This window comes from Mangifera indica, chromosome 8 (genome assembly GCF_011075055.1).
Source record: "Mangifera indica cultivar Alphonso chromosome 8, CATAS_Mindica_2.1, whole genome shotgun sequence".
Lineage (NCBI taxonomy): Eukaryota > Viridiplantae > Streptophyta > Magnoliopsida > Sapindales > Anacardiaceae > Mangifera > Mangifera indica.
In genome coordinates this window covers 10218403-10239337 of record NC_058144.1, presented here as the reverse complement: position 1 = coordinate 10239337, position 20935 = coordinate 10218403, and the positions used below count along the sequence as shown (strand labels likewise).

Genomic DNA, 20935 nt, shown 5'->3' with positions numbered 1-20935 from the left:
TATATAGTCTTTAAAATTATTTTTAAACAATTAACTATCTAACCACTGATCTCAGACCAAATTACCCTTTTCACTGAATTAATGTCTGGTTTAATTCTAAAAATATTGTTATAATTTCGTTAAGTGTTACTCATAGCACTTAGCAATTTATGCGATTGGATTGCTATTATGTAATAGATGTTATCAAATTTATTATCCATAAAATTATCTAATATTTTTAAAACCAGACCGATAATTAAATCGATCACCTCATTGGTTTTTGATTCAATCGATTAGTTTCAATATAAATCATTATAATTGAACAAATGATTATAAAAGGTTGAATTAACATTTTGTAACATTATACAATAATGTCATTAATTAATATAAATATTATCTATCAAATTTTCTCAAATTTACCACTATAAATAACCAGTATAATTTTAAATATGTTTTTTTATACTGATAATACAATACACAACATTAGTGTATAAATAATTTACATAATCAACATTTAATTCATCATAAGTTTTTAACTCTAAATTTTAATAGCACAAACTCTTCTACATATAGAATCAAGAATATACAAAAATTCTCTAAAGTTGAGCGTATATTCACTTTTTTAAAGAAGTTTTAGAACTCTTAAATTTTAAATTGAAACAAGGTTTCTTTGGGTTTAAACAATTTCTTGTACTACCGTGTTTTTATTGGGTTTGACTAACTTTTACTTGATTAACAATTAAATAGAAATCGAATCAAATTAAAGACTAATTCTTGATTGAACTAATTAGTCTGATCCAGTTTTGATTAGATTTGTGCCATAAACTCTGGCCATTTTGATAGAATATTCGTTGGTTTTTATGTTGAGAAACCACTAAGGATAGAGAGGAGATGTCGCTAGAGTGAATCGTCAGAAAGAATGACTATTAGAAAAGTAAAATAAAGTTTTGAGGATATAAATACAATGTTTCAAACTTTGAGAAATGTGGCTAATAACTCTAAAATATAAAACCCTCGAAACCCTATATAATGGGAGTGAAAAAATAATTTTTTAAAATTAAGTTAGAGGAGAGATAGTTAATTTTCAAAATTAAAATGTAAAATGGAAATGAATTCTTTTTATTCAAATAAAAATTTCTAAATAATTATTTTAACCGTGTTAAAATTAATGGATAGATAAATATTTAAATTTTCAAAAATCAACAGATAAAAAATCTGGATTTACATCGAAATAGTCTTTTGGCCATTAACAAGTTAGTAAGATGTGTATGAAACTCTACATCATAACAAACTGCAAATGCTCTTTTAATGAGTTAACGGATTTTACGCCCATGCAAATAGGACTGCAGAAGGGAATAGACTTTATTTTAACAACTCCACATTATCAACATATATGCCCTCTCATTTTTCAAAACAAATCTCACCATCCCTCTCACAGAAGCTCACTCATAATGGTTAATGCTGAAACTGCTCGCAATATCGTCGGCATCATTGGTTTGTTTTTCACTTGTGTTGTTTTTTTTGTGTGTGTGTGCGTTTCCAGTTGCTTTTTTGTTTAATGAAAATATTTGGTTATGGTGCAGGAAATGTTATGTCCTTCGGCCTCTACCTCTCGCCATCGTAACTAATTTCTGGTTTTCTTATCAAAACTGTTAATCTTGTTAATGGATAATTACCCTGATTTTAAAATTAAATTGTCTTGACAGTCCAACTTTTTGGCAAATCATAAAGAGGAAATCAGTGGAGGAGCTTCAGCCCTTCGCATATATCGCTATCGCAACATGTATGAATTGCATGTTTTGGATGCTTTATGGTCTTCCATTTGTTCATCCTAAAAGCACTCTCGTCATCACCATCAACGCCATTGGCCTTGTGATGGAGTTCATATATTTGTCAATATTCTGTTACTACGACCATCAGAACCAAAGAAGGGTATATATATATATATATGTTTATTATCACAAGTAGAGACAATTCGCTCATTTGATAAAAATTTCTAATCTTTTTATCTATTTGCAGAAGAAGGTGGCGATTGGGCTTTCTGGGGAAGTGGTTTTTGTGTTGATAATAGCTGTAATTACAATGGTGGCTTTTCACACCCATGAAAGCAGGTCATTTTTTGTGGGAATTATCTGCGATGTCTTCAACATTATCATGTATGCTTCACCACTCACCATTGTGGTAAGTTTTTCCATCTCCCCAACCTAAATCTGCTGGTTTTATTCAGAAGAAAAAAATGTTGAAAAAGCTTAATTTCTTGTGTGGATTTCTACAGAAAAGAGTTATAAGAACAAAGAGCGTAGAGTACATGCCATTCTATCTCTCACTTGCCGGTTTCGCTAATGGCTGTATCTGGGCTGCTTATGCTCTCATCAAGCTGGATTATTTTATTCTGGTAAACCAAATATTTCTCTATAATAATTTTGCACTGGTGCAAAAAACATACAGATGATTTTGGTTTTGCTCTTGCAGATAAGCAATGGCCTTGGAGCACTGTTCGGTCTTCTGCAACTTATTATATATGGCGTGTACTATAGATCAACGCCTAGAAGGGGCCAAGATATCGAAAGGCCGCCGGAGGTTCAGCTCTCTACTGACACTTTGAATACATGAATATTGGATGTTACTTACCCATTTTGTATAAGTTTCATTGATAATTTCAATATTAAAAGTTTATTTGGTTAGATTTATCTATCAATTAAAAGAGTTTATTTAATATTTTAAATACTTAAAAATTAAATTATTTGATTTAATCTTGAAAAAAGCTAATAAAATGTTAATTAGAAAACATTTATTAAGAGAAAACTCAAAATTTAAACTTACTGTATCAATTCAAAAAAAATCGATTACACAGCTGAAATTTAAAGAATATATTTATACTAACATATATTTGACCTCATCTCTTATTATATTAGAAATTTATATATTTTTTAATATAATATTAAAAACATAAGCTCTATTTGAATCCAACTCTGCTTGCATCTAGTCAGCTTGTGCTTTTCATCAACTTGGACAATTTTCATTCCAATAATACCCAGTGGCAAATTTAATCATAGTAAAAGTGGTTTAACAAAGGCCAAAGGACTATTTCCCACCCAAAGTATGGAGCAAAGACAAACACACATCCGCGATATTTCAAAAACTTAAATACTGACTCAAGGTTTAGTTCATTTCAACACACCTAAGAATTTTTTATTATACTTAAGGTTAAAATCATCAGTTTATTAATAATATTAAAATAAAAAAATTATATATTATATTTTTCTCTTGATTTGAAAAACTAACAATTTTTTCTAATATTGAGTTTTGAAAAATTTACTTTTCCCTCTAAGGTTTAGAAAACAAATCTGGTGAATGGTAAGCTCCCTCTTCAATGTTTCTCTCCTGATGATGCTCTGTCTTGATGGCTTTTTCTCTAGCGACAATGAACATCATCCATTCATCTAGACTCAATGGCACAACAAAAAAAAGAGAGACGGTGACAGAGATGGTGGCTGGGTTTAGGATAGAAAGAGGTAGTCACTAATGGCTAGAGAAGTGAAGAAAAAAAATCTAGGTTTGGGAGAAAAATATGATTTTTTAAAAACTGAAAACTTTAGGTAGAGATAAAGTTGTTAGGTTTTAAAAGAATAAGATAAAATTATAATTTTTAATAATATTATTAGAATAGCAATTTTACTTTTATATTTAATGGAAATTTAAAAAAGAGTAAGTGTTTAACCTTTTAAAATCTTGTAAATGTACATTTATCTTTGCACCAAAACTTATATGGGAAATAGTTCTTCACCTTTAACAGGATATTAATACCAAAATAAGTTGTAGCTGGAGGAGGATCTAATAATATATGGATTCTACTACAGATCAACACCAACAAAAGTTGAAGACGACATCAAGCCAACCGACGTTCAACTATCTGCTACAGCCGCTGTCTAAAACGTTCATGCCTAAAAACAACTGAGTGCAATCTATATGGCTGTTCTGTTTTTTTTTTTTTTTTTTTTAAAGTGTGCAGCAAAAAAAAATGAGTCGAAGAAATTGGTGTAATTGTAACTTGTCTTGTAAGCAGTTGGCACGCTGCCTGGGGCTGCTATGCTCAGCAGTTTGGGTTAGTTTTGGGTATGTGCAGGGCTTATCAAGGCCCAAAATATTTTTAGAGAGAAAAAAAAAAGTGGGAAGCTACCTCTTAACAGAGCTAGTTTTAGGTGTGAACAAGGCAGTCCCAAATAGAAAACCCAAAATATTTCAAAAACTACAGTTTATCATATCCAGGTTTCGATCCTGCGACCTGTGGGTAATGGGCCCATCACGCTTCCGCTGCGCCACTCTGATATTTGATCAACGTTTCATTATACGTATATTCAAAGTTTAGTCTAGATCCATTGACTGAGTTATTTTAAAAAACCCCATGCCTCTTCAAAATTTGCTCATACGCTAATTTTAATACCATTTTTGTCAAATTCTCTTTTAATGATTCAGTATAAATGAACAAGAGCTGTTTGATATAGATTATTATTAGGCCAAAGGATTATTTTCCACCCAAGTTTAATTGCATTCCCAAAGTTATATCTATAAGATTTAAAAACCCAAAATTTCACTCGTTGACCAATTAGAATTAAAATTTTCTGTTAGAAATAGAGATAAAATTGTTTTTTTACTAATAATATTAAAAAATATAAAATTCATTGCAATTTCCCTCCTAAGTTTTAAAAACTAATATTTCACCTCTACTTAAAGTTTTCTGACTTTAAAAAGTAACATTCCCACCCCCCCCCCAATTTTAGGTTTTTTTTTTTCTCTCCTCCGACCACTACAAAAAGATTTGGAAATCTTTTCATCATTGACAAAGAAATTTATTTCAGGTTGTTTTCTGTGTGTCAGCCAACGGTTTAAGATAGAAAGGGAAGATCGTTGACACTAGAGATGGTGGTTAAAGGGGTGAAGAAAAAATTTGGAGGAAAAAATATAACTTTTCAAAGTTATAAAACTTCAAACAGAGGTAAAATTATTAATTTTGAAAATTTAAGGGAAAATATAATGAATTTTATATTTTTTAATATTATTAATAAATAACAATTTTATCATTGCTTTTAACAAAAAAATTCTAACGACAATTATGTTATAGATGAGATTTTGAGTTTTTCAAACTCTACAAATATGATTATGAGAACGCAACTAAACTTGGGTAGAAAATAGTCCTTCGGCCTTATTATTATTATTAAAGTTAGAATATTTGGAAGGGGAAAACAATGTTGAGATTGGATCAACTCTTTTTCATTAAACCAAGCTTTAGGGTTAGGGTTCGTTTAATATATATTTTCATTTTTTATAATAAAATATATTACAAATATTATTCAAATGCATTTAATAAAAATGAGTCAAATTGTTTTGAAAAATAATATGCATAAGAAAAGGATGAAAAGCTGTTTTCCATATTTTATTAATTTGAAAATAGTGTTTAAATATTATTAAGAATAAACATTTTAACATAATGGTTGTAATAGCAGTATTATCATACTACTAATTATAGGTTCAAAATATTAAGCATAAACAAATTATATAATCAAAGTAATAAAATCTTATTAGTAGGTCATTACAGACATAACAAAGGGGTCAATTGACCTTAGACTCAATCCAAACTATTTTAAAAATATAAATCTTGTTATTGTAGCAAGTTACGCCCAACTTGTGGGTTGATCAGGTCATACCGCTAGCTAACTTGACTCGGCATGATATTGTAGTAGTGTCTTAAAAAAGATTTTGATATATTTTGTTTGGTTAGCCAAAAAAAAACAAAATTTTTTTAATTCTTTTCTTCAAATTTTTTTCTATGTAAACCCCTTTTCCCTCCCAAAATTCATATATATACTCTCAATCTCTCAAACTCTCATTTTTCTCAATCTCATATTTTTTTCGTCAATATCTCATTCTCAAACTTTATGAATTCATAAACAATGTTTCTTTATGTTTATAATTTAGTTTTTGTTTCAGTTTTGTTAATCAACTATTATTTTTCATAATTTTATTTATTAAAATAGTTTACAAATGGATTTAGACTTAAATGAGTCAATCTGTTTAAATATTATGACGTTGATGATATTATTGATAATTCATGTGGAATAGAAGTACGGGCACCAATAAAGGAAAATGGGACAAACGCAAGCTCGATAGAAAGAAAAAGAAAGAAAAAATTCATGGTGTGGGATCACTTCAATCAAATATAGGAAATGATCGAAAAAATATCAATTTGTTGAGCAATATACAAACACTACAGTTCATGTTTAACATATGTCAGTTTGGGTGGCATAAGACATTTTTGTTGGCATATTATAAATAATTGTAAAAAAAAATCACACGAGATGAAAAGGCAACAACGAATTGTTTTCACCAGATCGTGATCCATTAGTCTTGATGCTAGTGCAACAAGAGGTCGAGCGGTTCCCAATACATGGGAGAAATGTTTATTTTTCCATATGATGAAATGAAAATGCAATGCATGCCATATGTTTGATAAAACAAAAAATAATGAAAAATTATTGAATTAATGTTGAATCATATATTTATTCTATTTAATGAAAAATTATTTTATATTATATGTGCATGTCATATTATCAATTTAATAGCTCAAAATGGTTTGAGCATGACTAAAGATTTAGTGATAAAATGATAATTTTATCTTTTTTTATAATTAAAAATTATAATAAAAATTAACTTATAAATAAATGTTTAGATTTTTAAATTTAAGATTGTACTAAAGCTTAGATGGGAAATAGACCATTGGCCTCAAAATAATCTTTAATTATTTGTCTACAGGTTAATCGACTTTTGCAGATATATAATTAAAAGTTATCTTTTTCCAAATCAGAATCCTCCTTTCTTGTCATCCAGTTTTTGTCAGAGATAACCCACGTAAGTTATTTGGGTTTAATAATTGGCCAAAGGACTATTTCCAACCTAATATATGTTGTATTCTCATGTTTCCCCTTTTTAACTTTGAAAATACCAAATATCTACCCATGAGCAGTTAAATTTAACGAAACTCTAACCCCTTAAGATTTTATCTCTTTTTACCCCCTAACCCCTAAAACATAACCATTTCCCCCTAGGCCAAGTTTTGAAAAATAGCATTCCCCCCCCCCCCCCCCAGCATTTAGTTTTCAAGCCCCGATGTCATCGCCGATGACGAAGCCTTCCCGATGCACCACCATGCTTCGACGACCTCTCTTCTCTCCTCTGGAATGTCGATTAACTCAGATCTGGTGTTGTCTTCGCCTGGAAAGTTGAAGAGCTTCGTCTCCCAATGAGGCGAAGACAACGTTAGATCTGGGTTGATCGACATTCTAGAGGAGAGAAAAGAGGTCGTCGGAGCATGGTGGTGCATCGGAAAAGCTTCGTCGTTAGCGATGTCATCAGATTTGGCGTCGAGGATTGAAAACTAAACCCTAGAGGGGGGGAATGTTATTTTTTAAAACAGGGCCTAGGAGAAAATGATTAGTTTTTAGGGTTTATGGGGGGAAAAGAGGATTAAATTTTAATTTATTTTTAATATTACAGATAAAAAGACGATTTTGCCCTTAAATACGTTTTTTTAACAGCTCATAAGTAGGTAAATAGGCTTTTCAAAGTTAACGGATGGGAATGTGCAGAAAAAGTATTCCTTGGGTGGGAAATAGTCCTTTGGCCTTAATAATTATATTTCTTGGATTTTGACTTTGATTAGTATAAAATATTTTCTTTATTTCAAATTATTGTATAAGAATTTCACTTAAAAAAAAGAGAGAGAATAACACACGAAAACAACTTTCCTGCTGTAATTAGAATATTGAAAAAAAAAAAAAAGAAAACTTTTTTACTGTTGTTTATAATACAAAAAAAAAAGGAAAAATTTTTAATAAAGAGAAGATATTAACAGATAAATTTTTTAACTGTATAATCATATTTTAATTATTGAAAAATGTTAAAGAAAATAATTTATTATTTACCACCGATTGTAATCAGACTATGTTTATTTTTATATCAAAATATTTTTAATTATATATTTGATTATTAAGTCTTTAAAATTATTTTTAAACAATTAACTATCTAACCACTGATCTCAGACCAAATTGCCCTTTTCACTGAGGTGACCAAATTGACCAAATTCTAAAAACATTGTTATAATTTCGTTAAGTGTTACTCATAGCACTTAGCAATGGATTGCTATTATGTATTAGATGTTATCAAATTTACTATCCATAAAATTATCCAATATTTTTAAAACCAGACCGATAATTAAATCGATCACCTCATTGGTTTTTGATTCAATCGATTAGTTTCAATATAAATCATTATAATTGAACAAATGATTATAAAAAGGTTGAATTAACATTTTGTAACATTATACAATAATGTCATTAATTAATATAAATGTTATCTATCAAAATTTCTCAAATTTATCACTATAAATAACCAGTATAATTTTAAATATGTTTTTTTATACTGATAATACGATACACAACATTAGTGTATAAATAATTTACATAATCTACATTTAATTCATCATAAGTTTTTAACTCCAAATTTTAATAGCACAAACTCTTCTACATTTAGAATCAAGAATATACAAAAATTCTCTAAAGTTGAGCGTATACTCACTTTTTCAGAGAAGTTTTAGAACTCTTAAATTTTAAATTGAAACAAGGTTTCTTTGGGTTTAAACAATTTCTTGTACTGCAGTGTTTTTATTGGGTTTGACTAACTTTTAATGGATTAACAATTAAATAGAAATTGAATCAAATTAAAGACTAATTCTTGATTGAACTAATTAGTCTGATTCAGTTTTGATTAGATTTGTGCCATAAAATCTGGCCATTTTGATAGAATATTAATTGGTTTTTGTGTTGAGAAACCACTAAGGATGGAGAGGAGATGTCGCTAGAATGAATCGTCAGAAAGAATGACTATTAGAAAAGTGAAATAAAGTTTTGGGGGTATAAATATAATGTTTCAAACTTTGAGAGAGGTGGCTAATAACTCTAAAATATAAAACCCTCAAAACCCTATATAACGAGGGTGAAAAAATAATTTTTTAAAATTAAGTTAGAAGAGAGATAGTTAATTTTCAAAATTAAAATATAAAAAGGAAATGAATTCTTTTTATTCTAATAAAAATCTCTAAATAATTATTTTAACCCTGTTAAAATTAATGAATAGATAAATATTTAACAATAAAATTATGTGTATCTATTTTGAGTACATAAATATGTACATATTTATATGTGTCATCATGTGATTAGATGATTTTGAATTAAGAATAAAACAATAACCAATCATATGATGACACATATGAGTGTGTATATATTTATGTACCCAAAGTGGATACACATAGTATTGCTCAATATTTAAATTTTAAAAAATCAAAAGATAAAAAATCTGGATTTACATCAAACCTTAGGGGCGAAATAGTCTTTTGGCCATTAACAAGTTAGTAAGATGTGTATGAAACTCTACATCATAACAAACTGCAAATGCTCTTTTAATGAGTTAACGGATTTTACGCCCATGCAAATAGGACTGCAGAAGGGAATAGACTTTATTTTAACAACTCCACATTATCAACATATATGCCCTCTCATTTTTCAAAACAAATCTCACCATCCCTCTCACAGAAGCTCACTCATAATGGTTAATGCTGAAACTGCTCGCAATATCGTCGGCATCATTGGTTTGTTTTTCACTTGTGTTGTTTTTTTTGTGTGTGTGTGCGTTTCCAGTTGCTTTTTTGTTTAATGAAAATATTTGGTTATGGTGCAGGAAATGTTATGTCCTTCGGCCTCTACCTCTCGCCATCGTAACTAATTTCTGGTTTTCTTATCAAAACTGTTAATCTTGTTAATGGATAATTACCCTGATTTTAAAATTAAATAGTTTTGACAGTCCAACTTTTTGGCAAATAATAAAGAGGAAATCAGTGGAGGAGCTTCAGCCCTTCGCATATATCGCTATCGCAACATGTATGAATTGCATGTTTTGGATGCTTTATGGTCTTCCATTTGTTCATCCTAAAAGCACTCTCGTCATCACCATCAACGCCATTGGCCTTGTGATGGAGTTCATATATTTATCAATATTCTGTTACTACGACCATCAGAACCAACGACGGGTATATATATATATATATATATATATATATATATATATTATTATCACAAGTAGAGACAATTCGCTCATTTGATAAAAATTTCTAATCTTTTTATCTATTTGCAGAAGAAGGTGGCGATTGGACTTTCTGGGGAAGTGGTTTTTGTGTTGATAATAGCTGTAACTACAATGGTGGCTTTTCACACCCATGAAAGCAGGTCATTTTTTGTGGGAATTATCTGCGATGTCTTCAACATTATCATGTATGCATCACCACTCACCATTGTGGTAGGTTTTCCCATATCCCCAACCTAAATCTGCTGGTTTTATTCAGAAGAAAAAAATGTTGAAAAAGCTTAATTTCTTGTGTGGATTTCTACAGAAAAAAGTTATAAGAACAAAGAGCGTTGAGTACATGCCATTCTATCTCTCACTTGCCGGTTTCACTAATGGCTGTGTCTGGGCTGCTTATGCTCTCATCAAGCTGGATTATTTTATTCTGGTAAACCAAATATTTCTCTATAATAATTTTGCACTGGTGCAAAAAACAGACAGATGATTTTGGTTTTGCTCTTGCAGATAAGCAATGGCCTTGGAGCACTGTTCGGTCTTCTGCAACTTATTATATATGGCGTGTACTATAGATCAACGCCTAGAACGGGCCAAGATATCGAAAAGCCGCCGGAGGTTCAGCTCTCTACAGCTCCCAGGGCTTAAATTAATCTATCATGCTGATTTTTTTAGCAGTGAGTTCAAAAAAATTTTATGTGGTCCATTATTTCCATTGAAATCCAAATTGGCATAAAATTTCAATAATAACACTTTGAATATTGGATGTTACATACCCATTTTGTATAAGTTTCATTGATAATTTCAATATTAAAAGTTTATTTGGTTAGATTTATCTATCAATTAAAAGAGTTTATTTAATTTTTTAAATACGTAAAATTAAATTATTTGATTTAATCTTGAAAAAAGCTAATAAAATGTTAATTAGAAAACATTTACTAAGAGAGAACTCAAAATTTAAACTTACTGTATCAATTAAAAAAAAATCATTTACACAGCTGAAATTTAAAGAATATATTTATATTAACATATATTTGACCTCATCTCTTATTATATTAAAACTTTATATATTTTTTAATATAATATTAAAAGCATTAGCTCTGTTTCAATCCAACCCTGATTGCATTTGGTCAGCTTATGCTTTTCATCAACTTGGACAATTTTCATTCCAATAATCCCCAGTGGCAAATTTAATCATAGTAAAAGTGGTTTAACAAAGGCTAAAGGACTATTTCCCACCCAAGGTATGGAGCAAGGACAAACACACATCTATAATATTTCAAAAACTTAAATACTTACTCAAGATTTAGTCTATTTTGACACATCTAAGAATTTTTTGTTATACTTAAAATTAAAATCATCAATTTATTAATAATATTAAAATAAATAAAATTATATCTTATATTTTTTTGTTTGAAAAACTAACAATTTTTTCTAATATTGAGTTTTGAAAAATTCACTTTTTTCCTCTAAGGTTAGAAAACAAATCTGACGAATGGTAAGCTCCCTCTTCGATGTTTCTCTCTTGATGACATTTTCTCTAGCGACAATGAACATCATCCATTCATCTAGACTCAATGGCACGACAAAAGGAGAGAGAGATGGTGGCCAAGTTTAAGATAAAAAGAGATAGTTGCTAGTGGCTAGAGAAGTGAAGAAAAAAACCTAGGTTTGGAAGAAAAATATGATTATTTTTTAAATTAAAAACTTTAAGTAGAGATAAAGTTGTTAGGTTTTAAAATCTGATAAAGGAAGGATGAGATAAAATTATATTTTTTAATAATATTATTAAAATAACAGTTTTACTTTCACGTTTAATGAAAATTAAAAAATGAGTAAGTGTTTAATTTTTTAAAATCTCGCAAACGTATATTTGTCTTTGCATCAAACCTTATATGGAAAATAGTTCTTCACCTTTAATAGAATATTAATACCAAAATAAGTTGTAGCTGGAGGAGGATCTAATAATTTATGGATTCTACTACAGATCAACACCAACAAAAGTTGAAGACGACATCAAGCCAACAGACGTTCAACTATCTGCTACAGCCGCTGTCTAACACGTTCATGCCTAAAAACAACTGAGTGCAATCTATATGACTGTTCTGTTTTTTTTTATTTTAAAAAAAAAAAGTGTGCGGCTAAAAAAAATTAGTCGAAGAAATTGGTGTAATTTAATACCATTTTTGTCAAATTCTCTTTTAATAATTCAGTATAAATGAACAAGAGCTGTTTGATATAGATTATTGTTTGGCCAAAGGATTATTTTCCACCCAAGTTTAATTGCATTCCCAAAGTTATATCTATAAGATTTTAAAACCCAAAATTTCACTCGTTGATCAATTAGAATTAAAATTTTCTGTTAGAAATAGGGATAAAATCGTTTTTTTACTAATAATATTAAAAAATATAAAATTCATTACAATTTCCCTCCTAAGTTTTAAAAACTAATATTTCACCTCTACCTAAAGTTTTCTGACTTTAAAAAGTAACATTCCCCCCCCCCCCTCCCCCAATTTTAGGGTTTTTTTTTTCTCTCCTCTAACCACTACAAAGAGATATTTTCATCATTGACAAAGAGATCTATTTCAGGTTGCTTCCTGTGTGTCAGCCAATGGTTTAAAATAGAAAGGAAAGATCGTTGACACTAGAGATAGTGGTTAAAGGAATGAAAAAAAAATTTGGAGGGAAAAATATAACTTTTCAAAGTTATAAAACTTCAAACAAAGGTAAAATTGTTAATTTTGAAAATTTAAGGGAAAATATAATGAATTTTATTTTTTTTAATATTATTAATAAAATAATGATTTTATCCCTGCTTTTAACAAAAAAATTCTAACGACAATTATGTTATAGGTAAGATTTTGAGTTTTTCAAACTCTATAAATGTGGTTTTGAGAACGCAACTAAACTTGGGTAGAAAATAGTCCTTCAGCCTTATTATTATTATTAAAGTTAGAATATTTGGAAGGGGAAAACAACGTTGAGATTGGATCAACTCTTTTTCATTAAACCAAGCTTTAGGGTTAGGGTTCGTTTAATATATATTTTCATTTTTTATAATAAAATATATTACAAATATTATTCAAATGCATTTAATAAAAATGAGTCAAATTGTTTTGAAAAATAATATGCATAAGAAAAGGATGAAAAGCTGTTTTCTATATTTTATTAATTTGAAAATAGTGTTTAAATATTATTAAGAATAAACATTTTAACATAATGGTTGTAATAGCAGTATTATCATACTACTAATTATAGGTTCAAAATATTAAGCATAAACAAATTATATAGTCAAAGTAATAAAATCTTATTAGTAGGGCATTACAGACATAACAAAGGGGTCAATTGACCTCAGACTCAATCCAAACTATTTTAAAAATATATATTTTGTTATTGTAGCAAGTTATGCCCAACCTGTGGATTGATTAGGTCATACCGTTAGCTAACTTGACTCAGCATGATACTGTAGTAGTGTCTTAAAAAAGATTTTGATATATTTTGTTTGGTTAGCCAAAAAAAAAAAAAATTTAATTCTTTTCTTCAAAATTTTTTCTATGTAAACCCCTTTTCCCTCCCAAAATTCATATATATACTCTCAATCTCTCAAACTCTCATTTTTCTCAATCTCATATTTTCTCGTCAATATCTCATTCTCAAACTCTCTGAATTCATAAACAATGTTTCTTTATGTTTATAATTTAGTTTTTGTTTCAGTTTTGTTATTCAACTATTATTTTTCATAATTTTATTAAATAGTTTACAAATGGATTTAGACTTAAACGAGTTCAATCTTTTTAAATATTATGACGATGACGATATTATTGATAATTCATGTGGAATAGAAGTACGGGCACCAATAAAGGAAAATGGGACAAACACAAGCTCGATAGAAAGAAAAAGAAAGTAAAAATCTATGGTGTGGGATCATTTCAATCAAATATAGGAAATGATTGAAAAAAGATCAATTTGTTGAGCAATATACAAACACTACGGTTCACGTTTAACATTTGTCAGTTTGGGTGGCATAGGACATTTTTGTTGGCATATTATAAATAATTGTAAAAAAAATTCACACGAGATGAAAAAGCAACAACGAATTGTTTTCACCAGATCGTGATCCATTAGTCTTGATGCTAGTGCAACAAGAGGTCGAGCGGTTTCCAATACATGGGAGAAATGTTTATTTTTACGTATGATGAAATGAAAATGCAATGCATGTCATATATTTGATAAAACAAAAAATAATGACAAAATTTTGAATTAATGTTGAATCATATATTTATTTCATTTAATGAAAAATTATTTTATATTATATGTGCATGTTATATTATCAATTTAATAGCTCAAGATGGTTTGAGCATAAGTAAAAATTTAGTGATAAAATGATAATTTTATTTTATTATAATCAAAAATTATAATAAAAATTAACTTATAAATAAATGTCTAGATTTTTAGATTTAAGATTGTACTAAAGCTTGGATGGGGAATAGACCATTGGCCTCAAAATAATCTTTAATTATTTGTCTACAAGTTAATCGACTTTTGAAGATATATAATTAAGAGTTATCCTTTTCCAAATCAGAATCCTCCTTTCTTGTCATCCAGTTTTTGTCAGAGATAACCCACGGTTTAATGATTGGCCAAAGGACTATTTCCAACCCAATGTATGTTGTATTCTCAGGTTTCTCCCCTTTAACTTTAAAAATATCAAATATCCACCTATAAACAGTTAAATTTTATGGAACCCTAACCCCTTAAAATTTTATCTTTTTTTTCCCCCAACCCCCAAAAACTAACCATTTCCCCCTAGGCCAAGTTTTGAAAAATAGCATTCCCCCCCCTAGGGTTTAGTTTTCAACCACCGATGACGAAGCCTTCCTGATGCACCACCATGCTCCGACGACCTCTCTTCTCTCCTCTGGAACTCGATCAACCTAGATCTAGTGTCGTCTTCGCCTGGAAAGTTGAAGAGCTTCGTTAGGAGACGAAGAGCTTCGTCTTCAACTTTCCAGGAGAAGACGACACCAGATCTGGGCCGATCGACTTTCTAGAGGAAAAAAGAGAGGCCGTCGGAGCATGGTGGTGTGTCGGAAAAGCTTCGTCGTCAACGATGGCATCGGGGATTGAAAATTAAACCCTAGGGGGGGAATGCTATTTTTCAAAACTTGACCTAGGGGAAAATGATTAGTTTTTAGGGGTTAGGGGGGAAAAGAGGATTAAATTTTAATTTTAATTTATTTTTAATATTATAGATAAAATGACGATTTTATCCTTGAATCTGTTTTTTTAACAACCTATGAATAGATAAATGGGCTTTTCAAAGTTAACGGGTAGGAATATGTAGAAAAAGTATACCTTGTGTGGGAAATAGTCCTTTGACCTTAATAATTATATTTCTTGGATTTTGATTTTTATTAGTATAAAATATTTTCTTTATTTCAAATTATTGTATAAGAATTTCACTTAAAAAAAAGAGAGAAAGAATATCACACGAAAACAACTTTCCTGCTGTAATTAGAATACTGAAAAAAAAAAAATTTTACTGTTGTTTATAATACAAAAAAAAAAAAAGGGTAAAAACAATATCCGGTAAAAAGGGAAAAATGTTAATCTTATCTCTTCAATAGTTGAAAAAATAAAGAAAATTTTAGTAAAGAGAAGATATTAACGGATAAATTTTTTAACTTTATAATCATATTTTAATTATTAAAAAATGTTAAAGAAAATAATTTATTATTTACCACCGATTGTAGTCAGACTATGTTTATTTTTATATCAAAATATTTTTAATTATATATTTGATTATTAAGTCTTTAAAATTATTTTTAAACAATTAACTATCTAACCACTGATCTAAGACCAAATTGCCCTTTTCACTGAATTAACGTCCAGTTTAATTCCAAAAATATTGTTATAATTTCGTTAAGTGTTACTCATAGCACTTAGCAATTTATGCGATTGGATTGCTATTATGTATTAGATGTTATCAAATTTACTATCCATAAAATTATCCAATATTTTTAAAACCAGACTGATAATTAAATCGATCACCTCATTGGTTTATGATTCAATCGATTAGTTTCAATATAAATCATTATAATTGAACAAATAATTATAAAAGGTTGAATTAACATTTTGTAACATTATACAATAATGTCATTAATTAATATAAATGTTATCTATCAAATTTTCTCAAATTTAGCACTATAAATAACCATCACTATAAATAACCAGTATAATTTTAAATATGTTTTTTTATACTGATAATACAATACACAACATTAGTGTATAAATAATTTACATAATCTACATTTGATTCATCATAAGTTTTTAACTCCACAAACTCTTCTACATTTAGAATCAAGAATATACAAAAATTCTCTAAAGTTGAGCGTATATTCACTTTTTTAGAGAAATTTTAGAACTCTTAAATTTTAAATTGAAACAAGGTTTCTTTGGGTTTAAACAATTTCTTGTACTGCAGTGTTTTTATTGGGTTTGACTAACTTTTAATTGATTAACAATTAAATAGAAATCGAATCAAATTAAAGATTAATTCTTGATTGAACTAATTAGTCTGATCCAGTTTTGATTAGATCTGTGCCATAAAATCTAGCCATTTTGATAGAATGTTCAGTGGTTTTTACGTCGAGAAACCATTAGAGATAGAGAGAAGATGTCACTAGAGTGAATTATCGAGAAAAACAACTATTGGAAAGGTGAAATAAAGTTTTGGAGTATAAATATAATGTTTCAAATTTTGAGAGAGGTGGCTAATAACTCTAAAATATAAAATCCTCGAAACCCTATATAATGGGGGTGAAAAAATAATTTTTTAAAATTAAGTTATAGTTGAGATAGTTAATTTTCAAAATTAAAGTGTAAAAAGGTAATGAATTCTTTTTATTCAAATAAAAATCTCTAAATAATTATTTTAACCCTTATTATAACAGTTAAAATTAATGAATAAATGAATATTTAAATTTTTAAACAATCAACAGATAAAAAATTTGGATTTACATCAAACCTTTGGTGCGGAATAGTCTTTTGGCCATTAACAAGTTAGTAAGATGTGTATAAAACTCTACATCATAACAAACTGCAAATGCTCTTTGAATGAGTTAACGGATTTTACGCCCATGCAAATAGGACTGCAGAAGGGAATAGACCTTATTTTAACAACTCCACATTATCAACATATATGCCCTCTCATTTTTCAAAACAAATCTCACCATCTCTGTCACAGAAGCAGCTCACTCATAATGGTTAATGCTGAAACTGCTCGCAATATCGTCGGCATCATCGGTTTGTTTTTTACTTGTGTTGTTGCTACAAAAAACCAATGATTTCCTCTTTATTATTCGCCAAAAAGTTGGACTGTCAAAACAATGTAATTTCAAAATCAGTCCAACTTTTTGGCGAATAATTAAGAGGAAATCAGTGGAGGAGTTTCAGCCCTATGCATATATCGCTATCGCAACATGTATGAATTGCATGTTTTGGATGCTTTATGGTCTTCCATTTGTTCATCCTAAAAGCACTCTCGTCATCACCATCAACGCCATTGGCGTTGTGATGGGGTTGATATATTTATCAATATTCTGTTACTACGACCATCAGAACCAAGGAAGGGTATATATCTATATATATATATATGTTTATTATCACATGTAGAGACAATTCGCTCATTTGATAAAAATTTCTAATCTTTTTATCTATTTGCAGAAGAAGGTGGCCATTGGACTTTCTGGGGAAGTGGTTTTTGTGTTGATAATAGCTGTAATTACAATGGTGGCTTTTCACACCCATGAAAGCAGGTCATTTTTTGTGGGAATTATCTGCGATGTCTTCAACATTATCATGTATGCTTCACCACTCACCATTGTGGTAAGTTTTTCCATCTCCCCAACCTAAATCTGCTGGTTTTATTCAGAAGAAAAAAATGTTGAAAAAGCTTAATTTCTTGTGTGGATTTCTACAGAAAAAAGTTATAAGAACAAAGAGCGTAGAGTACATGCCATTCTATCTCTCACTTGCCGGTTTCACTAATGGCTGTATCTGGGCTGCTTATGCTCTCATCAAGCTGGATTATTTTATTCTGGTAAACCAAATATTTCTCTATAATAATTTTGCACTGGTGCAAAAAACATACAGATGATTTTGGATTTGCTCTTGCAGATAAGCAATGGCCTTGGAGCACTGTTCAGTCTTCTGCAACTTATTATATATGGCGTGTACTATAGATCAACGCCTAGAAAGGGCCAAGATATCGAAAAGCGGCCGGAGGTTCAGCTCTCTACAGCTCCCACGGGTTAAATTAATCTATCATGCTGATTTTTTTAGCAGTGAGTTCAAAAAAATTTTGATGTGGTCCATTATTTCCATTGAAATCCAAATTGTCACATTTTATAATAAAAAATTTCAATAATGACACTTTGAATACATGAATATTGGATGTTACTTACCATTTTGTATAAGTTTCAATGATAATTTCAATATTAAAAGTTTAATTGGTTAGATTTATTTATCAATTAAAAGAGTTTATTTAATATTTTAAATACTTAAAAATTAAATTATTTGATTTAATTTTTTTAAAAAGTGATAAAATGTTAACTAAAAAACATTTATTAATAGAGAACTCAAAATTTTAATTTCTCGTATCAATTCAAAAAGAATCATTTATTTATACTCTTGAAATTTAAAGAATATATTTATATTAACATTTATTTGACCTCATCTTTTATTATATTAAAACCTTATCATAACAGTATTAAAAAATTTTAAATTAAAAATAAAATAATATTTAATAACATATAATAAAAATATTTATATTTTTATTATTTTCTTAAGAAATAGTAGTAAATCGACCGTAAATTATCATCTAAGTAACCAAAAAAAATTGTGATATCAATAAAGTAAAATTATGAACCTAAATAATATTTGATCCTATCAATGTATATATATTACAAGATCATACCAAATAATATAGTCAAATCATAACTGCAAAATAAACATCAATATGATTTATGCTTTTTAGATTTTTGAAATGATAATTAATTGTCGTTGCCAGTAAAAATATATATATATTTTTTCATAACATTTTTCCCGCTGCCTTTTGTTGATTTTAACAGCGAAAAACTATAAAGACGAAGAGTTTGGAGTACACGTCAGTCTATCTCTCAATGGCCGGCTTTGTTAATGGGTGCATCTGGTCGGCTTGTGCTTTTCATCAACTTGGACAATTTTCATTCCGAAAATCCCCAGTGGCAAATTTAATCATAGTAAAAGTGGTTTGACACAGGGCAATAGCGATGTTGATGGTGATGACGAGAGTGATGAACAAATGGAAGACCTTAAAACATCCAAAACATGCAATTCATACATGTTGCAATATATGCATAGGGCTGAAACTCCTCCACTGATTTCCTCTTAATTATTCGCCAAAAAGTTGGACTGTCAAAACAATGTAATTTTAAAATCAGGCTAATTATCCATTAACAAGATTAACAGTTTTGATAAGAAAACCAGGCGAGAGGAAGAGGCCGAAGGAGATAACATTACCTGCATCATAAATAACCAAATATTTTCATTAAACAAAAAGGTAACTGAAAACACACACCAAAAAATAAAAAAATCATTGTTTTTTGTAGCAACAACACAAGTGAAAAACAAACCAATGATGCCGACGATATTGCGAGCAGTTTCAGCATTAACCATTATGAGTGAGCTGCTTCTGTGACAGAGATGGTGAAATTTGTTTTGAAAAATGAGAGGGCATATATGTTGATAATGTGGAGTTGTTAAAATAAAGCAATAATCTATCACTTATGCTCTCATCAAGCTGGATTATTTTATTCTGGTAAACCAAATATTTCTCTATAATAATTTTGCACTGGTGCAAAAAACAGACAGATGATTTTGGTTTTGCTCTTGCAGATAAGCAATGGCCTTGGAGCACTGTTCGGTCTTCTGCAACTTATTATATATGGCGTGTACTATAGATCAACGCCTAGAACGGGCCAAGATATCGAAAAGCCGCCGGAGGTTCAGCTCTCTACAGCTCCCAGGGCTTAAATTAATCTATCATGCTGATTTTTTTAGCAGTGAGTTCAAAAAAATTTTATGTGGTCCATTATTTCCATTGAAATCCAAATTGGCATAAAATTTCAATAATAACACTTTGAATATTGGATGTTACATACCCATTTTGTATAAGTTTCATTGATAATTTCAACATTAAAAGTTTATTTGGTTAGATTTATCTATCAATTAAAAGAGTTTTTTTAATTTTTTAAATACGTAAAATTAAATTATTTGATTTAATCCCGAAAAAGGCTAATAAAATGTTAACTAGAAAACATTTATTAAGAGAGAACTCAAAATTTAAACTTATTGTGTCAATTCAAAAAGAATCATCTATTTGACCTCATCTCTTATTATATTAAAACTTTATATATTTTTTTATAATTATATTATTAAAAAATTTTGAATTAAAAAATATATATTTTTATTATTTTCTCGAAATGTAGTAGCGAATCAACTGTAAAATATAATCTAAGTAATGAAAAAATTGTGATACCAATAAAGTAAAAGTATATATATTACAAGATCATACCAAACAATATAGTCAAATCATAACTACAAAATAAACATCAATACGATGAAATCGAAATATGCTTTTGAGATATTTGAAATGATAATTAATTGTCGTTGCTTGTAAAGACTAAACTGCTGTTTTATATTATTTTGTCAAAAAATATTTTCATAA

General features: G+C 29.0%; 2 protein-coding genes and 1 long non-coding RNA gene across 4 annotated transcripts; all 3 read left to right on the top strand.

Moving 5' to 3' along the window:
* The first annotated feature begins 1378 nt into the window (after positions 1 to 1378).
* Positions 1379 to 2663, top strand: LOC123224433 (bidirectional sugar transporter SWEET6a-like). Its single transcript, XM_044648088.1, has 6 exons — positions 1379 to 1473; positions 1563 to 1599; positions 1686 to 1911; positions 1999 to 2160; positions 2255 to 2374; positions 2452 to 2663. The coding sequence occupies exons 1-6, from the start codon at positions 1431 to 1433 to the stop codon at positions 2590 to 2592; spliced, it is 729 nt and encodes a 242-aa protein (XP_044504023.1). The 5' UTR covers positions 1379 to 1430; the 3' UTR covers positions 2593 to 2663.
* A 6921-nt stretch (positions 2664 to 9584) lies between these two features.
* On the top strand, positions 9585 to 12319 carry LOC123224428 (bidirectional sugar transporter SWEET6a-like). 2 transcript variants are annotated; one of them, XM_044648083.1, is made up of 7 exons: positions 9585 to 9679; positions 9769 to 9805; positions 9892 to 10117; positions 10222 to 10383; positions 10478 to 10597; positions 10675 to 10841; positions 12152 to 12319. In XM_044648083.1, exons 1-6 carry the CDS (start codon positions 9637 to 9639, stop codon positions 10810 to 10812), a joined length of 726 nt encoding a protein of 241 aa, XP_044504018.1. In that variant the 5' UTR covers positions 9585 to 9636; the 3' UTR covers positions 10813 to 10841; positions 12152 to 12319. The 2 variants fall into 2 exon arrangements, with proteins under 2 accessions (XP_044504018.1, XP_044504017.1); XM_044648082.1 differs by lacking the exon at positions 12152 to 12319 and having other exon boundaries at positions 10675 to 10993.
* Positions 12320 to 17899: 5580 nt separating this feature from the next.
* LOC123224454 lies at positions 17900 to 20364 on the top strand. The gene is made up of 3 exons (XR_006503973.1): positions 17900 to 18054; positions 18149 to 18512; positions 19299 to 20364. It is a non-coding gene; the product is annotated as an uncharacterized LOC123224454 (long non-coding RNA).
* The last annotated feature ends 571 nt before the right edge of the window (positions 20365 to 20935 follow it).

Excerpts from the sequence above, each read along its gene's own strand:
- LOC123224433 (XM_044648088.1), top strand. The coding sequence starts at position 1,431 with ATGGTTAATGCTGAAACTGCTCGCAATATCGTCGGCATCATTG. Across the intron at positions 1,474-1,562 it reads CAATATCGTCGGCATCATTG|GAAATGTTATGTCCTTCGGC; the intron begins GTTTGTTTTTCA and ends GTTATGGTGCAG. Across the intron at positions 1,600-1,685 it reads GGCCTCTACCTCTCGCCATC|TCCAACTTTTTGGCAAATCA; the intron begins GTAACTAATTTC and ends TTGTCTTGACAG.
- LOC123224428 (XM_044648083.1), top strand. The coding sequence starts at position 9,637 with ATGGTTAATGCTGAAACTGCTCGCAATATCGTCGGCATCATTG. Across the intron at positions 9,680-9,768 it reads CAATATCGTCGGCATCATTG|GAAATGTTATGTCCTTCGGC; the intron begins GTTTGTTTTTCA and ends GTTATGGTGCAG. Across the intron at positions 10,384-10,477 it reads CATCACCACTCACCATTGTG|AAAAAAGTTATAAGAACAAA; the intron begins GTAGGTTTTCCC and ends GGATTTCTACAG.